The sequence below is a fragment of the Lepidothrix coronata genome, unplaced genomic scaffold (assembly GCF_001604755.1).
Source record: "Lepidothrix coronata isolate B3197 unplaced genomic scaffold, Lepidothrix_coronata-1.0 Scaffold69, whole genome shotgun sequence".
Classification (NCBI taxonomy): Eukaryota; Metazoa; Chordata; class Aves; order Passeriformes; family Pipridae; genus Lepidothrix; species Lepidothrix coronata.
In genome coordinates, this window is record NW_016690249.1 from 2,403,134 (window position 1) to 2,425,276 (window position 22,143).

General features: G+C 35.8%; 1 protein-coding gene across 4 annotated transcripts in view; it reads right to left on the bottom strand.

Annotated features, from left to right (window-relative positions):
• The window catches only part of N4BP2L2 (NEDD4 binding protein 2 like 2), a 45,704-nt gene that overhangs the window by 22,094 nt on the left and 1,467 nt on the right, over positions 1-22,143 (bottom strand). For all 4 annotated transcript variants that reach the window (XM_017818565.1, XM_017818563.1, XM_017818564.1 and 1 more), the window contains 5 exons: positions 19,559-21,003; positions 11,010-11,134; positions 8,785-8,873; positions 8,355-8,431; positions 5,012-5,155 (listed from right to left, as the gene is read on the bottom strand). In XM_017818565.1, coding sequence (XP_017674054.1) covers positions 5,012-5,155; positions 8,355-8,431; positions 8,785-8,873; positions 11,010-11,134; positions 19,559-21,003 — 1,880 coding nt within the window. The remainder of the gene's footprint in view (positions 1-5,011; positions 5,156-8,354; positions 8,432-8,784; positions 8,874-11,009; positions 11,135-19,558; positions 21,004-22,143) is intronic.

Sequence of the window (22,143 nt, forward strand, 5' to 3'; positions counted from 1 at the left end):
AGAGTAAGATGTGGGATAAGCTGTCCAATAACTTCTCATAGACCATAATAACTTACAGTGTAGGTTACCAAAGCCTATGGCTAATGAATAAAGAAAAAAATGATTAAAAGTATCATGAATAAAATAACAGCCAAACAGCATTATGGCCCCATGACTAAGACTGATTTGTACATGATACAATAAGCCCCTCAGAAATAAGCAAATATTTATTCAGTCAGTTAAGGCAGCATTTCTTAGTCTGTTAGCAATTCAGGAAGAGATTAAACAACACTCACTAAAGAATTCAGCCTTTTAAAAATCAGTAATGAGAAAACATGCAACCACATGTTTAAAAAAAAAAAAAAAGTCAAATTCTATTAACAGACCAAAAAAAGAAAAATATTTAACATCACTAAAGACTGCAAGTACAACTGAAAAAAAATTACTTCATAGATACAATATATTCTGGCTTGGCACAACATGGTATTGTTACAATAGTACTGTAAATCAGTAAGGTACAAATGATATGGTCAAGGACTGCCTGCCTACCTGAGAAATGAAGCAGCAGCATTATCAGCTAAAAGGAAACAAAGCAAAGACCAATTCCAGACACAATACTTTTATTATTCTTGATTTAGAATTGCACTGACAGTCCATCTCAAGATAAAACCACCCTTTGTTGCCTCTCCATTACTACAGAAATAAATTAAGACATATTTGAGATGACCAGACCTTGACAATCTCTTACTACTTTATCTTCAAAATAAGACCAGTTACGTTTCCACATATTTTTCTACAAACTCAAAATAAGCAGATTTACAGCTAATTTCAACCAACTAGCCTATAAAAAGAGGAAACCACACACCCCCCCAATAAATTTATTGATGTACAAGTAGATTTTCACCTAGGAAATTAATGAAGAGCTTTAATCTCTGCTCTTGCTTTTATTTCAAAAGGATGAGAACATAAAACATTGAAATAAGACAAGCGCCACTCTAGAAACAATTAAGTGAAATATTTCCACATCTGATCCCCATGAAACATCTGATCCCCTCAATCAAGTATTTGCTTTCAATTTAATTTCAGCACTATATCTTCTTACTGCTTTTTACAAGGAATTGTGTAATACATGCATCTGTTCTTTTGTATGGAAGACCCTGAATTCTCACATATACCTAGTCACCTCATCTCCATGAGGTACCAGCACAGAGCAAAAACATGTCTTCTAGAAAACCTGACTGCTAGGAGGAAGCAGCAGTTAAAACTACACGTCACACATGAATGTGAAAAAACAGAAATTATTTTTTTTTCTAATTCACTGAGAATGAATCCTACTGGTCAGCTCAAAGAAGAAAATATCAACGCAGCCTAAATTACAACAGGGAAGATGGACACAAAACAATTAAATATAAATGTTATGGGTCCAATCATAGCTAGACAAAGCCTCGTTTTTAGTTATCTATTAGCAGAGAAACAAGCATGTCTGCAAAAGGTTTCAGGAGACAGATGACAAAAGACAAAAGCCTGGTTCTCTTCTTAAAGGCAAAAAGCTTAAAAAAATTATGAAGCATGGCCAACTGGATTAAAATGAACCTAAAGAGGACATGGCTACGAGAAGAAGAATTCCTCACAGGAGATCATTTAACATCACATGTTAAAAATTAGAAGTGTTACACTAGCTTGTCATGGCTTATCCCCAGCTGTCAACTCAGCCCCACACAGCCACTTGTTCACTTCCTCCTGATGGGATGAAGGAGAGAATCAGAAGGATAAAAGTGAGAAAACTCACAGGTTGAGATAAACACAGTTTAACAGGTAAAGCAAGAGCCATGCATGCAAGCAAAGCAAAACCAGTAATTCATTCACCGCTTCCCGCAGGCAGGCAGGTGTTCAGCCATCTCCCAGGAAAGCCAGGCTCCGTCACGCGTTGTTACTTGGGAAGACAAACGGCATCGCTCTGAACGTGCCCTCCACTCCCCTTCCTCTTTCTTCCCCCGGTTTTATATACTGGGCTGACACCACATAGTATGGGCTATCTCTTTGGTCAGCTGGGGTCAGCTGTCCCAGGCTGTGTCCCCTCCCAACTCCATGCGCACTCCCAGGCCACTTGTTGGTGGGGTGGGGTGAGGCAGAAAGGCCTTGACACTGTGTAAGCACCGCTCAACGATAACAAAAACACTGCTGTGTTATCAACACTGTTTCCAGCACAGATCCAAAACACAGTCCCGGACCAGCTACTCTGAAGAGAACTAACTTTATCCCAGACAAAGCCAGGCTCTATGCATTAGTTAAATTTTTAAAAAACCCAATCCAACACTACTATTTTATGAAATATGGTGAACTAGCAATCTACTAAAAATGTAAAACAGGAAACCTTCATTATAGGTATGTTATGTTCATCAATACACGTATTGTATAAAAACTACAGCAGGCATTAAACATTTTTAGATCTAGCTATCTAGCTGAGCAGCGAGTTCTTACATTTCTTGCATACATATTTTGAAAAAATAACTAATTTTCCTGATTTTCCTTGGTTTTGAGATAGCATGAGAAATTCAATACCTGCAACACGTATTTCACATAATTTTTATTATTTTTACATATAAACACTGGAGCGTAAAATCAACTTCTGAGGTATATGTATGTCTGTGACTGTCCTATCCTCATAAAATATTAATATACCATGAAACAAAAATGTGTTACACTGACAGTAATTCCATTGTGTTTTCACCTACCATGTCATTGTACTTACCTTGGAATTTAGCTGTATACATGGAGCCATTTAAAAGAAATGTTTGATACAGAAATAAAATTGCAGAGCTTCCCCTTCTTAAGTGCCCTTTGCAAAATGCAGGCCTATTATTGATCAGCAAGCTTTGCACATCAAAAACACTCCTTGCCCACCAATAATTAAAAAGGTAACACAAGAAAAGCTGCACTTTTTAAAAATAGTACCAATTAATAGCTATTTAAATAATCAAATATTGCTAGAAATCCCCCAATTTCTCTTAAAACCTGAAGACAAAAGGTGCTAAAAGATATTATAACATCAATCTTCAATAGGAAGTTCTTTTTTTGCCATACCTTTGCACAGTGTGAATATTACATAAAGCCTCAATAAATTTTATGTTATAGCTTACAGTAAAATAGAGTAAATAAAACGAGTCTTTCTAAAATCTTTTTATCTCCCTTCCACTTTAAATATGCTTTCATGTTTAAACATAAAAGCTCTGGGATAAAGTATTACTGAGCATTTACAATAATTTCAATGATTCTTTTGAGACATGGAAAAAGATAACCATGAAAACTAAAATACAGCAAGATAATTGTTTTGAATAATAGACAATGAGGGAAACGATATAGTTGGAAGAGCCTCTTCTCTACATATATGCATAATTCAATATATTAACATGCATTATTGAAACATTTTAAATTATTTTTCAAATAAATAAAACATCAATTAATATTTGAACAATAGGTGTAGAAAACCACAGAAAGATACTTCATTATATAGCTGGATTTTCAACTTTCATGATACTCAGACTTTAATGAGGAAGTAATTTTTAGGGCCTATTCAAAAATTGTTTACAATTTAAAAAAATTATGCTGGCTTTGGATTTTCCAAAATTCTGATGACTATGACACCAACTTAGTAATAGATAACCATCAAAATTCTCTTAGTTATGTTCTCATGTTCTTGACAAAATCTCCCAGTCACCATTTACTCATTCAGTGTATAAGGAAATCAAACGTAGTTAGACCTGAAGACGGGTTATTTCAGCTAGCAGGTTAGTAGTAATGCTTATCTGTATAAAATCCTACAAGCTTGAAAATAATACCAACTGTTGCACTGGACTACTTCAACAACACTGAAGACAAATATATTTTATTAATACAGCAAGCTGTTAAAAAAGAAGCAGAGTGAACACTTACAAATTCATCATTTTTATGAGAAAAACGGCAGTAAATTAGTCACTCTCCATGCTGGCTCATTCTTTGTTATATGCTAAACAGATTACAATCACTGTGCCAAAATTAGGAATGCAAGATGGTTTTACAGTTATATCCAGTTTTTATATTGAATTAATGCATCCCAACTGTGGACTGGGATTTGACAACCTAATACTTTAATACTTCATTTTTATCGCAAATGAAACAAATTGACTTAGAAAGATACAGCTGTGAAATTTTGGGGGTTTAAAACTAAGTTGTTTTTTTTTTCAGTCAGCACAAAAAAAAAAAGCTGGTGGTGTGCAGACACCATCATAGTTTATATACTACCAACAAGAACAAACAAAAAAAAAAATTCAGGTTGCACAGTTTAAGGCTGGTGAATACTGTATGGGCAGAATGTTGCTGCAGTTGCCACATGAGCTTCTGAGACCACAAAAAAAAAAAAACAAACAAGAAAAAAACCCACCAAGAAAAAAAAAAAATCAAACCTCTGAAACCAGAAAAGCCATGCCAAAGTTTTTCCACCTGGCAATATATGCCAAACAGAACTAAGAGACAATTCAGCATATACCTGTTTTCAAAAAAATCTCCAAAAAGGTAAGAAGGCTAAATGACAATCATTAAAATGGATTATTACATGAATAACCTCTTCTTCCAGGGCTTTAATTATCTTTTACAAGATCTCTAATATAACCCTTTCTTTAAAAAAAAACTGTTCAACAGTTACCTGATATATGACAACATCATTGTCTTAGATTTATGAAGGAAGACTCTGCTATATGCCATATTATATTAAATATTTTACTAAAATCAAAGGTCTTACAACTTTAATAAATATAGTTTTAAAAAAACATTAAATGTACAATTCTATTTACATGCAAGTCCATTAAAAAGAACAACCTCCAGAAGAAAATGGTCTTGAAAGAGGCCTATTTAAAACACAGAAGATCCACTACTTATTGGAGGTGACGATGTGTTTTAAAAGGGCAAGGAACAGATCCTTATTAACTGACTGCAACTGCGTTACTGGCTACTGGAAACACTGAAATAATTCCATGAGTCTGTATTGTCTCCCCACCTATGTCTTCGCTGCAGAGGTGGTCTTTGAGTGCTTTTGTGGGAAGGTACCACTGAATTCATGACAATAGGTATAGATATTTGATATTCATATCGTTCCAACATCTGAGCAATCTTCTCACGAGTGACCCCATGTTTATTCCTCCTACAAAAAAAAAAAAAAATTGAAATTAACTGTCTGGTATTTTTATAGTTAGATATAAGTATATATATAGTTATACATGTTTAATACATGTTCACAGTTATATGTTTACAGTCTTTAAGAAAAAACCTCTGAATTCTCAATTCTTTTCTTCTTGCTTTTCATATTTAAACTTTTACTTTTAGTATGCTGTACCCTCATTCTCTAGGTATTCAACTTGTGTTAAGGTTTATTTTAACAATCTACCACTGCACATATTAAGTAACAGTAAACAATACGGTCCTTCTTCTTCATACAGAAATGTGATGTTATACAATTCTAACTATATAATACATAGTTATACAACTACGTATCTAAGTTACCCTAGAAGGACTTTGCTTTCTATTCATTCATCACATTTTACATGATATACTAGCTAATGAGCAGAGGGATGAATAATACCATAGACTACTCCTTATGAAAGCAATGTTCAAACTAGCATAAAAAATATGCAACTACATGGTTTCTAGACTTAATGACAATATTTTCTCATCAATACATCTCTTACCACCAAGAAATCTTGTCTAATCTGAAATATTTCCACACTAAACCAACAGGGAACATATTTCTGAATCTTTGTGCTTTCTGCCAGGGACAGAAGAAGCATCGGCCTTACCACCTTGCTCAGTTCTGTAGAAGGGAAATCAATACTGGGAACAAACAGGCTATACTGGAAAGAGGATACTCCATACAGAAATATTTTAAAAGACTGACTTCCTCACCACCCAGCCCCTCCAGGAGTTTATATGCATTATTACAACAAAGAAGTATCAAGTTGATAAGGGTTCAAAGCATACTGCAAGTAGCACACTAGTTTCACATTCAGAGTGGAAGCAGAATTGGTGATCTCAGAAGTATTCAAAATTATGCTGACTCCTTAAGGTGCATTTTGTCAGCTTTCTGTCTGTGAAGAAAATGCTTAAGTAGAATATTTCTCTCACAGAAACTCTTCCCTGAGACAACATCAGAAGCCAGAGTGATAACCATTTGTGGCTCACTGTTTACATGCTTCTTATTTCTACATTGTGCTAAAGCAGTCCAGGAGCAGTTGCATATTGAACTTATCAGTTGGTGAGCCTTAACAGTTTTGATTTTATTCACAAATATGAACAAGGTTAATGGTAGAGAAAAAAACAATGTCCTAGAAAAATGCAGATACTATAAAGCACTTGACACTCATGATAGACAAAATATGAGAAGAGGAACTCTTAAGTCCTTTTATGCCAAGTGATGGAAGCAGAAAGTTACTCAGTATTTTCCCTATCTTTTAGTACTCCTAGAAGAAGATTACAGCTCAAGTGCTCTGGGAATACAGTGCACACTCATCCACAATTGAACGGATTTGTGTATAATCACATCATAGACAAGTAAGTACTTTCCCTAATAAGGAAAGGCAGGACAATAAAAGGAAAGGCCTAATAAGGAGTAAGGCAGGATAATAAAATCACAAACAGCAAAATTGCATTAAGCATAGAAACTAATTGAAAAAAGGAAATCAATTTGCTGTATAGTGTCATTTAATACTGGGATCTCCTCTTCAGGCACGTCTTCACTTATCCTTTTGCAGCTTGCTTATGCTGAAAGAGCACAAAGCCATCTATCCTGGACCAACACAGACACACCTGCAAAAGCTCCTAATAATAGTTATAATATGGAAGTTGGTTTTGCTTGGAGCAACACAGAACCTATTGATAAAAGCAAAGTTCTGTCACTATTAAATATTTTTATGCTACCCTCAGTAAGTCTGCTTATGATACAAAACTGGGAGGAGCCCTCTCCTGAAGCAATTAAAAAAGAAAATGAAAACTTACATCACGACCTTTCTTAAACTCTCAAAAATAAAGTTTTCAGACACTGAGCCTCTATTCAAATATTTAAAGCAAATAGAGCCACCAAAACATTTCTAAGAACCTTCTAAAAACTGGTAGCAGCACTTCACAGTTCAAGTAAACCTTTGGTTTTGGGAAAGACATAAACTTTACTCCTACAACTAATGACTAAACAATACAATTCAACAGTAACTACACTTCACGTTTGCTTATCCTTTTGCCTGTCAAGACCATGTGGAAACATGAATTTTCCTGGAAATCGAGTCTGTCTCACATAATGGAAATTTCATGCTGAATATCTTACAAGTGTCTGATTATTAACCCTCCTAACTTGGCTGTGCTGTACCCCAAACTAGAAAAAACTTACTAGAATTCATTCCATTTCTAGAAAAAAAGTTAGTAGTAGCTTAGGAGCAGAAGGTGAAAACTTTAAAAGACTTGTAAACACAATAAAGTCCAAGTCGGTCAGTAATGTAAGCACTATACAACATACTTCCTGCACTGTAGGGGCTACTTGCAAAGCTGAAACAATTATAAGTGAAGTCAGCTGGATGCATATAAAATGACAATCGGTGCAAGAACTCTGTCATCAACTGTGAAACTATTACATTACATTTCAAACAAAGAAATATCCCTAAGTTAGACTGACACTTCATAGATTCCTAAAGCAGATACATGTGAGACAAAAAGGATATTAACTAGGAATAATAAGCAGCTTCCTAAGCAGTCTCACAACCCAGTAGTTCAATGACCTATGTTCAGCAGTACTCTAAGTCAGATCCTCTGAAGACTGGGGACAATTCCACAAAAGCTTGCAACAGAATAATATAAAATATGAGCTTTCTTTTTAACTTTTACTGATTAGTAATAAACTGTTGTTCTTTAACACTGAGACACCTGTAAAAGTAGACAAAACAAAGTACTATATTGATGCACTCCTTGCCAAATGTGGAATTTCTTTTTGTCTCCTACCTATTCCTTGCCATCAGCATTCTGTAGCAACAAATTTATCACAGTGATTAGTCATTATAATAAAAGTGATTCTTACCGGGGTAATTCATTTTCCTACACATGTCCAATAACATTTTAATACTGACTTTTTGGGCCAACAAGACAGGGCCAGTATCTATTTGTCTGCTTGTTTATCCATAAAACTTCCATTTAAAGGTATGTCTCAAAATGCCTATTTAAATAAAATACATTTCGAACTACTAGTAAAGTACTTAATAATAAATTGAATAAAATATAACTTACTGTATATATACTTATGCATGCATATTTATCTGCCTATCTCTATATGTAAAGTATCATGATTTCTGTAAGAGAAACCTTACTTTTCTAATTCTTCAGGATCAAACTTCCACCAAGTATCTGGTTCATGGAATTCCACTCTGTAACCTTTTTCTAGAGCCTGCAGCAAGTGAAGAAATATGTGTGATATGTATATCTTTATTACATAAAACATAAGAAAAAATTAATAGACAAGTACAGTAAACAGATGTAGCTAACTCTGCAGTGGTAGCATGCCGAGTTTCACTCACCCCCAACCCATCTTTTGTTCCGGGCTAAGTAAATTAGATCAAGTCAATCCTCAAACTGATCTAAACCACTGCCATACCAATTAGTAATTGTTAGCAACAATAGTCTCTCTCTTTAGAAACCTGAGCAAGGAAAATGTTTCTGGACAAAACACACCAACTTATCACATGTGAAGCTAAGTTTGGAAAACTGTAATGAATGACATAATCATGCAACAAAACTTACCACTTCCACATACGGCTTCATTTCCCAGGCTTGAGTATTAGTGTTGTCTATTATAACTGGAGATCTTCCCTGCTCCATTGCTTGCTTTGCTGCAATGAAAAATAGTGCAAATTAAAAAACCACTACATCTAAACTATTCCAGATGTTTTTTTCACTAATCTACTCTGACACGCACTGTTCTAAGGGAAGGGATAAAAGATATAGACAGGAATGACAAGTAGAAACAAGAACCTGAAGGACAGGATGCCATCCAGAGGGATCTGTCAAGGCAACAATGATAAAAACATACCAAAGGCAGCTGAAATTTCAATAGAAGTGGCAGGATGAACTGAAACAGGAGAAACTTCACAAAGTCACAAAACTGAACTTACAGGGCCTAAAACCCTGACTGACACTAGTCTTGGAATTAAAGTTGCAGTGGTAAATTAATTCCAGTATTTCCTAGTATTTGTGCACTTGACTTTACAATGATCATATTAAATGCATGTGTTTTAGTATCAAAATATGTATTTCACTGTCTTGTAAAAATTTGAGAGTTTGAAACTCTGTTAATCTAAAAGAAATTAATTTTTTTCCCTAATGGGTCTCACCTATAACTATTTTTTTCTCTATTAAAGATTCACTCCATCCCAAAAATGGGGGGAGGATAATTTTACCATAATAATTTTCTCATTTGTGAAGAAAATATGTTTTTGTCTTCTCCATAATTCTGACATGACGATTACAAATGTAATTTGCAATCTGCTAAATATGTTGTAATATTAATAGAAGCAACTACAGAAATAATTTATGCAGCTGATTTTATCTATATGAAACTTCAATCTAGACCTACTCATTAGATAAGAATCCCAACTACCACGACCACAATTTCCTCTGAAGTTCACATTTCATGTATTCCAAGGATCCACACACAAATGAAACCAAGAGTTTCTGAAGTACTTCCAGTCAGAGAGCTCTATCTAGTCAAAGCAGGAGGTAAGAATTGAGTGTATCTTCAACCCAAAAGTACTGCAAATGTTTTGCAGTGTTCTATAAAACATGACACAGCTACTCTTGTTCCTGTTATCAAAATCACTGAGTAGCTACATCATATACTGTAAGTTACCAAAACCACTGTGTAACTAAGTGGTACAGAACTAGAGAGATCTTTAGATCCAGCCAGAAGCAGCCGTAAGCCATTATTAAGTGAGAATTGTTCAGTGGTCTTGTAACTGTGAAGCTTTGAGACCTCTCATCCACATACTACTACCTTACCAACTCTTCTGCTCCTTTGGCTACTACTGGGAACTTCATTCAAAGTACTCATTATTGCTGCACTCAAATCTCAAAAGGGCTCTTGCAATTCATATTCTAACAACTGCTCTCAAAAATTCTGTTCATACAGAAATGTTCCCCAATGTATATCATAAATTTTGCATTAAGGTAAGAAGGGGAGAAAAGGGGAGAATACTTTTTTTTCCTTGTCCCTCTGTATCTTTTTATGCAAAAAAACTCCTCTAGACAGGAAAGAAGCTTCTGCTTGAGACACTGCAGCACAGAGAGCAATCTGCATGGACTTGTTTAGTTTGTATACTCCTTGGAGAAGATCAGACAATGAGATTCTTAGAAAACTGCTACAGAAGGAGCAAGAATCTGTCTACAATCCTTCTTATGTCAGGTATCTACTTCTTTACCAATAAAACTCAACCTTTGGACACTGCTATGTATTAAAAAAGATGACTTATCCAAGCTGTTAACTGTTAATCTACACAAGTGAAATAAAGCCTTCCTCAGAAAAACTTCCGTAAATTTTGGACGAAACTCAGATCAGTAAAGATAATGGAAAAAATCAGAATCCTCTGCTCTGCTCTTTTTGGCTTGGATAGAGTTAGTTTTCTTCACAGTTGCTGGTATTACATCATGACATCTGCTGTTGCCAGCACTAAAAAGTTTGAATTCTGCTATCAAGATACTACTATCAGATGGAACAAATCAGTAGGGCATAGCCCAAAGAAACAAGTTTTTCTATTTTTATCTCTGAACCTTGCAGAAGCTCAAAATTTGATGTATATATATACACATGAATTAAAGAATAAAGAATACTTTAAATGCATAGTTCTATATACGCTATGCTAAAATACATATACTCCTTTTCACACAGACTCTTAAGACACATGCATGTTATGCTTCATTTCTATTTTCTCAATATAACATAGTTTAATAGGATTCCCCTTATGCATTCAAACCTCTCTTCTGGTTCCAGTCATGGGCATCACCAAGCTGAGCAGCATTATATGTGTATCCATCCTGCTGACGGAAGTAATCATCGGTGCTGAATACAATGCCATCACAACTCTGACCAAGCAGAATGCTGGTAAACAAAGGAAAACACAAAAATAAATAAACTTTAAATTTTCAGATAGATTAAAAAAGACACATAAAAAAGAATATAGCTAAAACAGATTTAACTGTGTCCTACTTCTGAGCCTCTTGCAAACTTCAAACAGATTTATAAAAGTACACTCATGCTTTACCAATAATTCTAATCCAAATTAAAGCAATGTATTTTCCCCTTCTCTACTATTTCTGTAGTTGTTGTTTCTTCTCCACTCCCAAGAGATGTTCTAATTAGATCTATCTAATTTATGGCTTTACTGCAATAAGTTCTAAGTACCTCATAATAACTGAAGATATTTACTAACATTTTCCATCTCAATTCTCATGTCTAGAAACCAATCTGAACATGAAGCCTCCGGATGCAGCTGAAAAAACGAACTGGATGTTTAAATCTTTTTTCAAGACCTGAAACTCTCAATATACCCTCTTCTGACCCCTGTCCATGCTGTTTGCACATAGGATGTGGGCAGAACAAGAACAGAAAAATAAAACTACTAATGTTTACAGCTATTTCTCTGTTTTCAGGAAAACATAAAAGATCAAAATAAACTTTCAAGATCATCCTACTAATGAAAGTCACGATTACAGAAGAGTGTCCATATTCCTTCAAGATCCTATATCCCATTCCAGTTCCGAGTCTTCTTGTCTAATCCTGACAACATAGTCTTATTCGTTCCTGTTTTCTCATCAACTCTGGCACTCACTGGAACTATAATCTGCTGGAATTCACCAGCCAGAAGAAAGCAATACTTTCCCCTGCCGACACCTCCCCCCCAACCCCAGGTTACTTTTCTGAAGCTTTAGCAGTTGAGACTATTTAAGAAAAGGCCCCAAAAGGTGATACACCAGAAATTAATAACTACCAATGGAGATGTCCCTTGCCTGAGCAGCAGTAAGCTGTTGCATGTGTTACCTCGTCTGGTAGAACTGCAGTTTCAGTCTAATAGATGACAAGAAATTTAAAACAGAAGTGGAGATATGAAAAACTCCTATCAGGGAATTATTTTCTTTTCCCTATCACTCATAGAGTCAACAGGGTGATAGGAAAGCCATGCATCTTACTATCCCTGCATCAGTTACTTCAAATCAGGAGAAAAACTACTTGATTAGTGTTTTAGATTGTTTTCCTTAAGGTAATGCCATTCCATAGTGACTTGTGAACACAGAGACCAATTTCACCAAAATCCAATAGCCTTGCAAAAGAATTTTGAGGGGGGAAGGGAACAGACAAACCAAAACAAATTTGTAAACAAAAGGATCAAATGATTCAAATCGGAATTCATAAAGATAAAAATAAAAAAGACTGCAATGCAAATTTCACATTTACCCAGTCTTTAGGCCTGACATTTCCAAGCATCATAGGTATTTCACTGGCTAGAAGTTTACTTCATTTGTGGGTTGGGTAAGTTACAGTACATTCTGCTTCTTGCACAGCTAACCTTTAAGATTTCAGGACAAATTTAAGCATACTTTATCAAATAAAAGACACAGTGGGGAAGTCAATGAGGGTAAAAAAAAGAAATTCAGGGGGACACAGTTGCAATATCCACTGTTTACATGTTTATTTTTACTCTGTATTGTAAAATTTTCATTACTGATATTTATTAATTACAGAAGCTATTGCAATGGGTGACGTAGGAATACTGGAAAAATCCATAAAGCTTTTCAAGAATTCTGCATTTGCAGTGTCATCAAATGCCACAGTCAAACCTTCTAAAAGCATCATAAAGCTGACTTTCGGATTTAACTAAAGTTCATCCTAAACGCTGACCAGCAAATACCTGCGAGTCAGGAAAAACCAATTATAGCAAAGTTCCAGGGAGTAATTAACTGCTGCTTGATCAATAACATCAGAACCTGTCAAATGAGCAATCCCCGTTCTGCCAAATGTAAACTTAATTTCAGAAAGTCCTTGGAAATTGGTGTTTAAAGGAAAACTTTATATAACTAGGACAACAGTACAGTTCTCCTAAAGTCTGATCTACAGAAGAAGTGTGATTAAAAAACCTCCTTGACTATTTCAATCTGAAAGTAGAAAACAGCCAGTTAGTGTCACAGAGCATTTACAGCCCACTGCAACACTCGGATATCACTGTCCTATAGAAATTTAGGCAACTATTCAAGCTCAGAAACAGGCAATGTACACACAAGCTACTAAAACCAAACTGCACTAGCAGTATGTGGGATTGCACTACTGCTGAGGTGGCAGGAACAAAAAAGAACTGGCCAGATCCCAAATGTCTTAGGGGAACAAATATATGTCAGTTCTAAGTTACCATGCTTTCCTATGTATCTGTGCAGGAAGAGCTACTTAAGTGTAAGTCTGACACAAGGAATTTGCTATGTTTTGCCACCTGTCACCAACAACAGATCTGTTATGAATCACAATTTAATGACTGGGATGCTGTATTAAACATTAGCTTACATCCCTATATGTTTATTGTCCTGCAAATATGCTGTTGGTTATTTTTGCTTTTAAGATACAGAGATATGTACAACAAAATTCAGATTACTGAGGACCGGAACAAACTACTAATGGCGCAATGTCAAGTAACATGATCAAAGCTGCACACAAACTGTTATTTCCTCCTTGCTCTTTCTCCCTTTTCCATAGTATTAAGGTTACTTCAGCACACACAAATAGCAATCCTATTTGAGAAAGAGCATGATACACCAAAAGTACAGCCACTTTTTTGAACAGCGATCAATAATTATTTTTGTTTGAGCCCAGATCTTTTAATAGGATGTGTATGACACTGGTTTAGAAGAGCACAGAAGGATTCATCACCTATTTTTGTTCCAAGTGGAATAAATGGCACCAGTAAATCATACACCACACACGGCAGCAATTTTTGTATCTATTCCTCCATAGTATAAAATATTTAACAGGAATTTGTATTCATTAAGTTACATGGCCATGATTTCACATGTGGCCTGATTTCCTTATTTACAGTATGCTACATTTACCAATTAATCATGCTAGAAAAACTGGATCCATCTTCCACACTCGCTTTTTGTCTGCTGAATGTATATACACACATCTTACAGAACCATCTGCCGTAATAAATAAAAAAGATAGCAAATAACATCTGGGATTCTTCTACTAGCTGAGGAGATAAACACATCCCTACAGCTCCTATGGGCCTGACCATTCAGTTTCTACAGGAGTATATATGAACTGACGAATTAACAGTAATGGGACATTAATTTTCATTTTTATTTCTAAGAACTGACTCTGTCTGCTCTGTGTTCTGGAGAATAACTCACCTACTCAAATTCTTTTGTCATATGTTCCAAACACCATTAGTAGCAATAAAGAAATACAATGACCAAGAGTTCAAGAAATCTTGCAAACCCATCAACAAAGTTTATTCTCGAAATATTTTGTTAGTATTCCTTGAAGTCCAGAATACGCCACAATTATTAATGAACCTGTAAAACTGATATAACGGATTTAATATAGTAAACTGTTTGCAATAACCCTAAACCCAGGGAATTTGACAAGGCAAAGTGACTACCAAAGAGGCCAGAGTAATAGAACTCTTACTCTATACACAACACACAAGCTATCACAAAGTAATATGTTTATGAACTGAAATTTCAATTATTACAGTAATGGTTGTAACCTGTTTCTAAATTGTGAAATTAAATCATAAAACAAAACACTTCGAAAGCCTGACAGTTACCTCTTTCAGAATTCATAGTGTTTAAACTTGTAAAATTTAAAACACAAACCTACTTGTTGACATCATACAGAGTAACTCACATACTTCTACCATGTATTTGGAAGTACAATTCATCCCAGGCTCATGAACTAGCAAATAGAAAGAACAAAAAGAATATCTATACAAAGAAAGCATCATTACTATTTAAACCCACAAAGAGATGATATTCCACTTTTGAGAAATGGAGAAAGAAAAAAAGTAAGATAAATGTATTTCTAATGAGAGAGTCAAATTACAGATTAGTCAGCATCAATATGTGCACATGCCTGAAACGAACAGCATATTATCCAACTCCTGTAATCCAGCTTTTTTACCCTAAACCTTCCCTGCAACTGAACACCCACTTTTTAAAAATTTAAAAATGTGCTTCTTAAATTACACCGATATTTTTTCTTTCTACTTCATTACACTCCTTTTTTTCAAATGAATGCTTAGATATTTATGGAGGAATGGCAAATAGCAATTGCTGCCAAGTTAAGTAGAAAAATATTCTAAAAATACAAGTCCCTTTTCCTGTAACTTTTCCCAGCATTGTAAGAGCCCATTATCATCTACTTTTAACGGTAGCAGACTTTTGTTACTTGGGCTAAAGGTATCACCATTGGGTATCTGTCAGGCCAAACTATTTTCAAAAATCTCTAACTAAATGGCCTATCACTTACAAAACCAAGGAAGAAATACAGCATTTTTATCATGTTTTGTTATTCCAAGCTTTTCTCTGAGAAGTTTGGATTGACAAAGTGGGATCTGACAAAGTACATGCATTTGTCCTGCAAAAACTTTTTGTAAATGCGCCCAAGGTACACAACTCCGAAATGCCATGTGCACAGAAAATAGTAGTGAAAAATACTCATTTTTGTACAGAAAATGCAAAGATTCTCACTGCAGTAAACCCAACCTGGGAGTGGCAGAAAGAGCAATCTGGCAGCGGCAGGAAGCTGATTCAGGACCAATACTGCATTGCAAGAACACATTTCTCCCAACACAAGAAGAAACAGAAGAAACAAAACTGGCCTAAAATAGAAGGACATGGGAAGGATAGTGGTATAAACACTGGAACAAGCAACTCAGCACTGGCAGCAAAGCTAGGAAACAGGGACAAGGCAAAGAGTGAAGTATAGGGAAGACACTTATAATGAAGTTGGGGGTCAAATAATACCATAGCTGAAACAGGGACAAAACGAATCTGTGAAGAAAGGGGATGGAGAAGGAATTGAGAAATCAGCTTAAAATTTAGAAGCAGATGTGGAGCTAGTAAGCACAGACCAAAAGGCATGGTTGGATATGAACAGGAAAACAAAACTGGAAACAGGCAGTCAAGAAATAGGAATTTGAAAGAGCTTCAGAAGGCTAGGATTGTCTAGGTCAGGTGAACACAGGAAACACATCAGTGAGACGAGGGGAGCTCCCAGATGACTCAGAAGTCACTGAAGTTATGCTCATATTTAGGGCAAGTAAAGACAAAGACCCAGGGAACTAACAGCTACTCAACCTCAGCCAACCTCTGTTCTGGAAACACAATGGAGTGCATCCTCTTGGAATCTATTTCCAAAAATGTTAAGGAAATTAAGTTAACCAGGAAGAGTCCATGTGGGTTTTGTAACACACATATTATTCTTTACTGTCTAGAATGCACTCTCTGATGAAACAATGCTTTTGTCCATGAGGACAGAGTGATGAATGCAGCACACTTGGAAATCATCAATGTTTCCAACATCATCTCCCAGTCAGTACAGAAGAGCATGCTAGCAAGACTAGTTTTTTCAGTATCTTCGTCATTAACCTGGATGATGAGGCAGAGAACTTGCAGACGACTCCAAGTTAGCAGGGATGCTCAACATACTGATCAGCAAGGCTTCTAGCCAGAAGGCCACTGAGAAACTTGAGAACTGGGCTAAGCAAAACATCACTACACTCAACAAGGAAAAGAGAAAAGTTCTGCAACCGATGAAAAAAACCTCATCAGCATAGGAGGGAAAGTGGTTGAGTGGCCGTGGTAAAAAGTGTCTGAGGATTACAGTGAACATCAAACTGAAGATGAGCAAATGGTGTGCTCTTGTCAAAAGAGGAGCAAACTCCAGTCTGGGCTTTAGTAAAGAAAATGTGACCAGCAGATCATCTGAGAAGGCATCACCCACACTCTACCTGGTCTTGTGTGGTCAGTTCTGAAATCCTGTGTCCAGGATGAGGCTTCCCAGTTCAAAAGACATGCTGACTGAATAGATGGCTACCAAGATGGCTAAGGGCATATAACCTACAAGGAGAAGTTAACAGCAGCTGGGCTTTAGTCTGGAAGTAGAGACAGCAAAAGGCCTGATATCAGCCAATCTGGTATCAGTCTATTACAGTGAATAAACTTATCCCTTACCAGAAAGGAAGCTGCAAAGAAGATGAGCCAGATTTTACCATGGAACAGCACATGTTACAACACAGAACGCATACAAATTATGGTTTGGGAACTTCAGTTTGGAGACTAGGAAGAACTTCCTTAGTAGGAGGGTTGTACTGCACTAGAAAAGTTTGCCAAGATCATAGAATCTCTGGGGGTTTTTCAAGATCAGGCCTGACAAAGACACACCTGATCTGATCCAATGATGGTGACAGACCCGCTCCAAGCAGAATGATGGACTAGTTGATCTCCACTAGCTTCTTCCAAAAAACATGCCTATGATTCCAACTGCTTATTTGGAATGGAAGAGTCAAAACAAAACACAAACTTCAGTGGAAGATTCAGGACACATACAGCTGAAGTTTGTGAGCAGGACAAAAAGAGTCTGTACTCACTTTGCACAAAACACTGCACAAAATGCAAATAGAAATTCAAGATTCCTAGGTCTAACTACTGGCCCTGCTGTCATTTCATACTTGGGAAATCCACTTGCAAGATGCACCTCATTCTCCTCTAGTGCTGATCCACATAGATTATGTCAACTTTCTGCTTCTCCTTAACGGTCATGTTGCTCACAAAAGAGGTAGGGGTTTGTCTGCAGGTGCTAAAGATGACAGATTTGCAAAGACACCTGTGGGTACTAATATGACCTCAGATGACATTGTCCTAGTCTACACAGAAAAATTTTATGATGCTATGTTCAACTTTATTAAGAATAAGACTTAAATAATAATACAAGTATTTTCCCCATAGGCAGCCATTAATTCTGGGACTTTTTTCCCCAAGGTATCTGAGACCCTGAGACATGATTTCATGGGAATTTGCAATTGCAACCAAGCATTGAACATATGAAACTGCATGTAACTGAATATACTGAAAAACAAGTTCGACACGGCTCAAATTCTGCACCCACATTTGGTAACTATTCTTGACCTTGATTTCATAGTACCCACTTTCCCATTTATTAAATAAAATTAGTAATTGATCTCATTAGCGAGAGATGAAAAGAAACACAAACATGTGTTTATAAAAACCTCAAGATTCTTAGAATTTTTCAGAAAACATGGGTCATATATTTCGAGAAAGATTCTGAGACAAGTTAGCACACCAAACATGGAAAAAAAAATATCTAGTATCTTTATATTAAGTATTATCCAATTCCTGCATTAAATGAGGCAGCATTTTTTCCACAGTGTTATTTTTAAAATTTTCTGTTACTTTCACATAATAAAGGAATTTCTGTAATAATATCACATGGGCATATGCAGGTTTGCAAAATACAGCAACCAGTAACTATAAAATATTATAGTTAAAATTACTCAAACATGTAAGAAAATATCTGTTAAGAGATTTCTAGCTATGATACAGAGATCACGGTCTCCTAAATATCAGGAAAAACCCCACAAACAGAATGTTACTCCTTTATACAAAAAATAAGTAAGAACATGATCACTGTATCTATTTCAGACTCCTAGCATACAACAGAACAAAACTACAGAAGACATCCCATTTCTGATGCAGTTTCTGGATGAAACTCAATCAGTAAGTACTGATTTAGTAACTTTTTTTTTACACAAGAAATTAATACAGGTAGTGTCTGCGCTCTATGTCAACTTTTGCGCTTTTTAAATTAGGCCAAAAAACCCCAAAGTGAAAATCCAAGTTGGAGATGGCATCTGCTTTTAACCCTGCCAGACATCAACAAGTATATTTTTAAGAAAAAATTAGTATTTTTCTTGTGTGTTCACAAATAAACAGAGCAGTTGACAGACCATACTGTGAAAAAAAGGGAATGATTATGATCAGTTTCATCACCACGCTGAAAACAAGTATCCTCAGAGTAGCAGAATTCTTCTAACGAAAATTTTTGTGTGGAAATAAAATTGTACTCCTGGTTCAGTCAAACTGATGCTGCTAGATTTAACGGAAGTTTTTTTTAAATGAAGGAATTTAAGAATTTAAAAAAAAAAAAGCAGACCATCACATACTAGTACACCTGAAAGCCTCAGAATAAACGATTATGCAATTTAATGGATACACAACATTTTAACACAAAGCAGCTCCTGGTCATCAAAACTCTAAAGAAGACAAAATCCCCAACTAAATACTTTTAATATTTACTGTCATTTGCACTCACCAAGTATGAATGACAGCAAATACTAAATTACTGCATTTTAGTAGCCTAATTTACAAACTAAAAAGTTTGCTAAGTGCTTACAGACATTTCTAAATTCTTAAAAATTTTTATTTGAATAAACTTTTCAAGTTTTAAGTCTTTACTTACCGAGAAAGTGTAGATTTCCCTGAACCAGGTAGGCCTCTTAAGATTAGAAGAAATTTCTGTGCACAACCAAATCTTTCTTCAGATAACTGCAAGGAAGAAAAGCTGCACATTCCTTCTGTATTGTCGGCTTTTGGATCCTTCCAACACTCTTCTCTGGTTTCACAGAAACCATTATTTTGGAGTCCCTTCTGGTCATTATTTTCATTTCTGAAGACCTGAGTAGTATGGATGTCAATATGACTAGCATAGCTGCTTTTTTGATCAAGCAGTGGACCGTGATTGTTGATATCAGTATTTCTATAGTAAGTACGACGATTTTCATAACAAAGTTCCCCATTCTGAAAAGGGAGAGCATTTGGAATTTGTGGTGGGGAATTAAGTGTCTGAAAACGGGACTGATGGTTCAGTCTAGGAAGAAGAGGTCCCTGAGGTACCACGAAAGATGCTCTAGTCTGCCAAGCAGGTCTGAATTCAGGCACTGAGCAGTTCCAACATTTAGCATCTACTTGGCCATTAAAAGTATTTTCAGTTTTCCAGCCATCTGTTTCCACAACAAACTGCTGCTCATTGCTAGTTTTCTGACTGTTCTGTTCCCCAAGAAAACGCTGTCCATTCTCATAAAATGGCTGTGGGCTGTCCAACAATATGTGTTGACAATCCTCTTGTGAGCTTTGACTACAGTTATATGGAGACTGTTGTTCCTGAGAAATTTCACTTTCTTTTCCCTGAGGATTAGTATCTAAACATTCATTTTCCAGCTGATGAATTTCTTTATAGAACTGGTCCAGTTCATCATCTATTTCTGGTACAGTGGCAGAAACAGCCTCCATCTTCTTAGCCTCCTTTCTTTTAGGTCTTTTTTCATGTAATTCATTCTCATCTCCCCCATTGCTTCTACATTCATTGCAACTGCTAGATTCACCCTGTTTGTTACTTTTGGCAGGCTTGTAAATAGGTCCTATAAATTCTGTGCTTGTAAAAAAATCTTCATCTGATGCATTTCTATTTACTGATAATGATGTACTACTTTTTTTACTATTATCTTCACCGGCATTATTTGTAATAAAAGGGTCTTTCTCTTCTTCAACTTTAGTGTCATTTATCGATGCAAATGGAGGATTTACATTCTGCAGAGTTTCTAAATCAACTGGCTGACTAAGCACTGGATTATTTTCAAGGAGAACTTCATCCAGTGATCCCAAGACACCAGTCAGTATTTTCTCCTGCTTCTGCATTTCATGTTGCCCTTGGTTATCTGAGGCATATGCTGGTATCCAATCACTTGATGTTCTCTTAGCACCCACCTCCTGCTGAATACCTTGGTTATCATCATCAGGGAGTTTCTCATAAGTCCCTTCTGTTGACTTCATCCTTTTAGAATATGGTTCAGTTTTTATTTCATCGTGACACTCCGAGAGCCTTATTCTATTTTCAGCATGAAGCATCTTAGAAAACAACGAATACATTATCAGTATGCATAAGGTAAAGTATAAAAAAGCAGAACTTATTCAAGCCCATGACATCAGACCCTCAGACCCTCCATGGTCACAACTAAAATGTACTCACCCAGGAGAAAAGCAGACATCACCTACCATAACTATGGTTTAAGCAAGACTGCCACATTATTTACTGCTCATCTTTAGTAAAAAACTACTATAGTGCTGCATCGGTTCAGCTGGAATTTTATGATATACCTTAAATAATTTACAAATCATGATTTTAAAATGTGAACACTTGAAAAACTAATTACATCAACAATCTCTGTTCTCTACTGACCTGTTACTCTGTCAAGTGATAGAAATCTCTTCTAGGATAAACATAGGCCAATTTCCAATGCAGAAACTGATGCCTGACATCACTACTACTATGACCAACAAAAATGCAAATACTTCAATCACGAGGATTGTTTTCTGTGACATGAACCAAACTCAACTAATTCATTTAACACCAACTGAACAGATGTTGGATGGCATTTGTAATTTAGAACTAGTCAAATACAACTTTAAATCAAATCTGCAATCTGTTATTATGTTTCTTGTTTTGGAACTAAAGACTTCTGTTAGGGATCAAGACCACTTGGTTATGTGCTTTCTAAAAATAAACACGCACACAAAATAATCCTTGTCATAAACAGATTGCATTCTAAGAATAAGGCAGTAAGTTCCAGAAAGATTCAGAGACTAGCAATCACAAACAAAGCAAGATGGCACTGACCCCTGTGACATGCAGTCATGCCATTATCCATCTAATTATTGGTCAGAATTTTTTGGATTTTGCTTTGTATTCCAGAAGTCTAGACAGTATGCAATAAAGAGCAATAATCATTTTATCATAAATCAAGTGCCAAGTAGTTTATTCAGCAAATCCCGACCCACAAACAAATGGGGTATCAAACAAGACAGAATGTGTTTCTCCTATTAGAGAATTTATTCTACTGCTTTCTGTGAACAGCTCAACTTTCTGGGAGTAAGTATTAACAAAATGTCACATGCTCTTTATCCTGGATATGAAAATATTTTTTTTTCTTTATCTGAAAAAGATCTGTAGTAAGTATTACAGGAAAATTTTAAGTAAGATGTTCACTT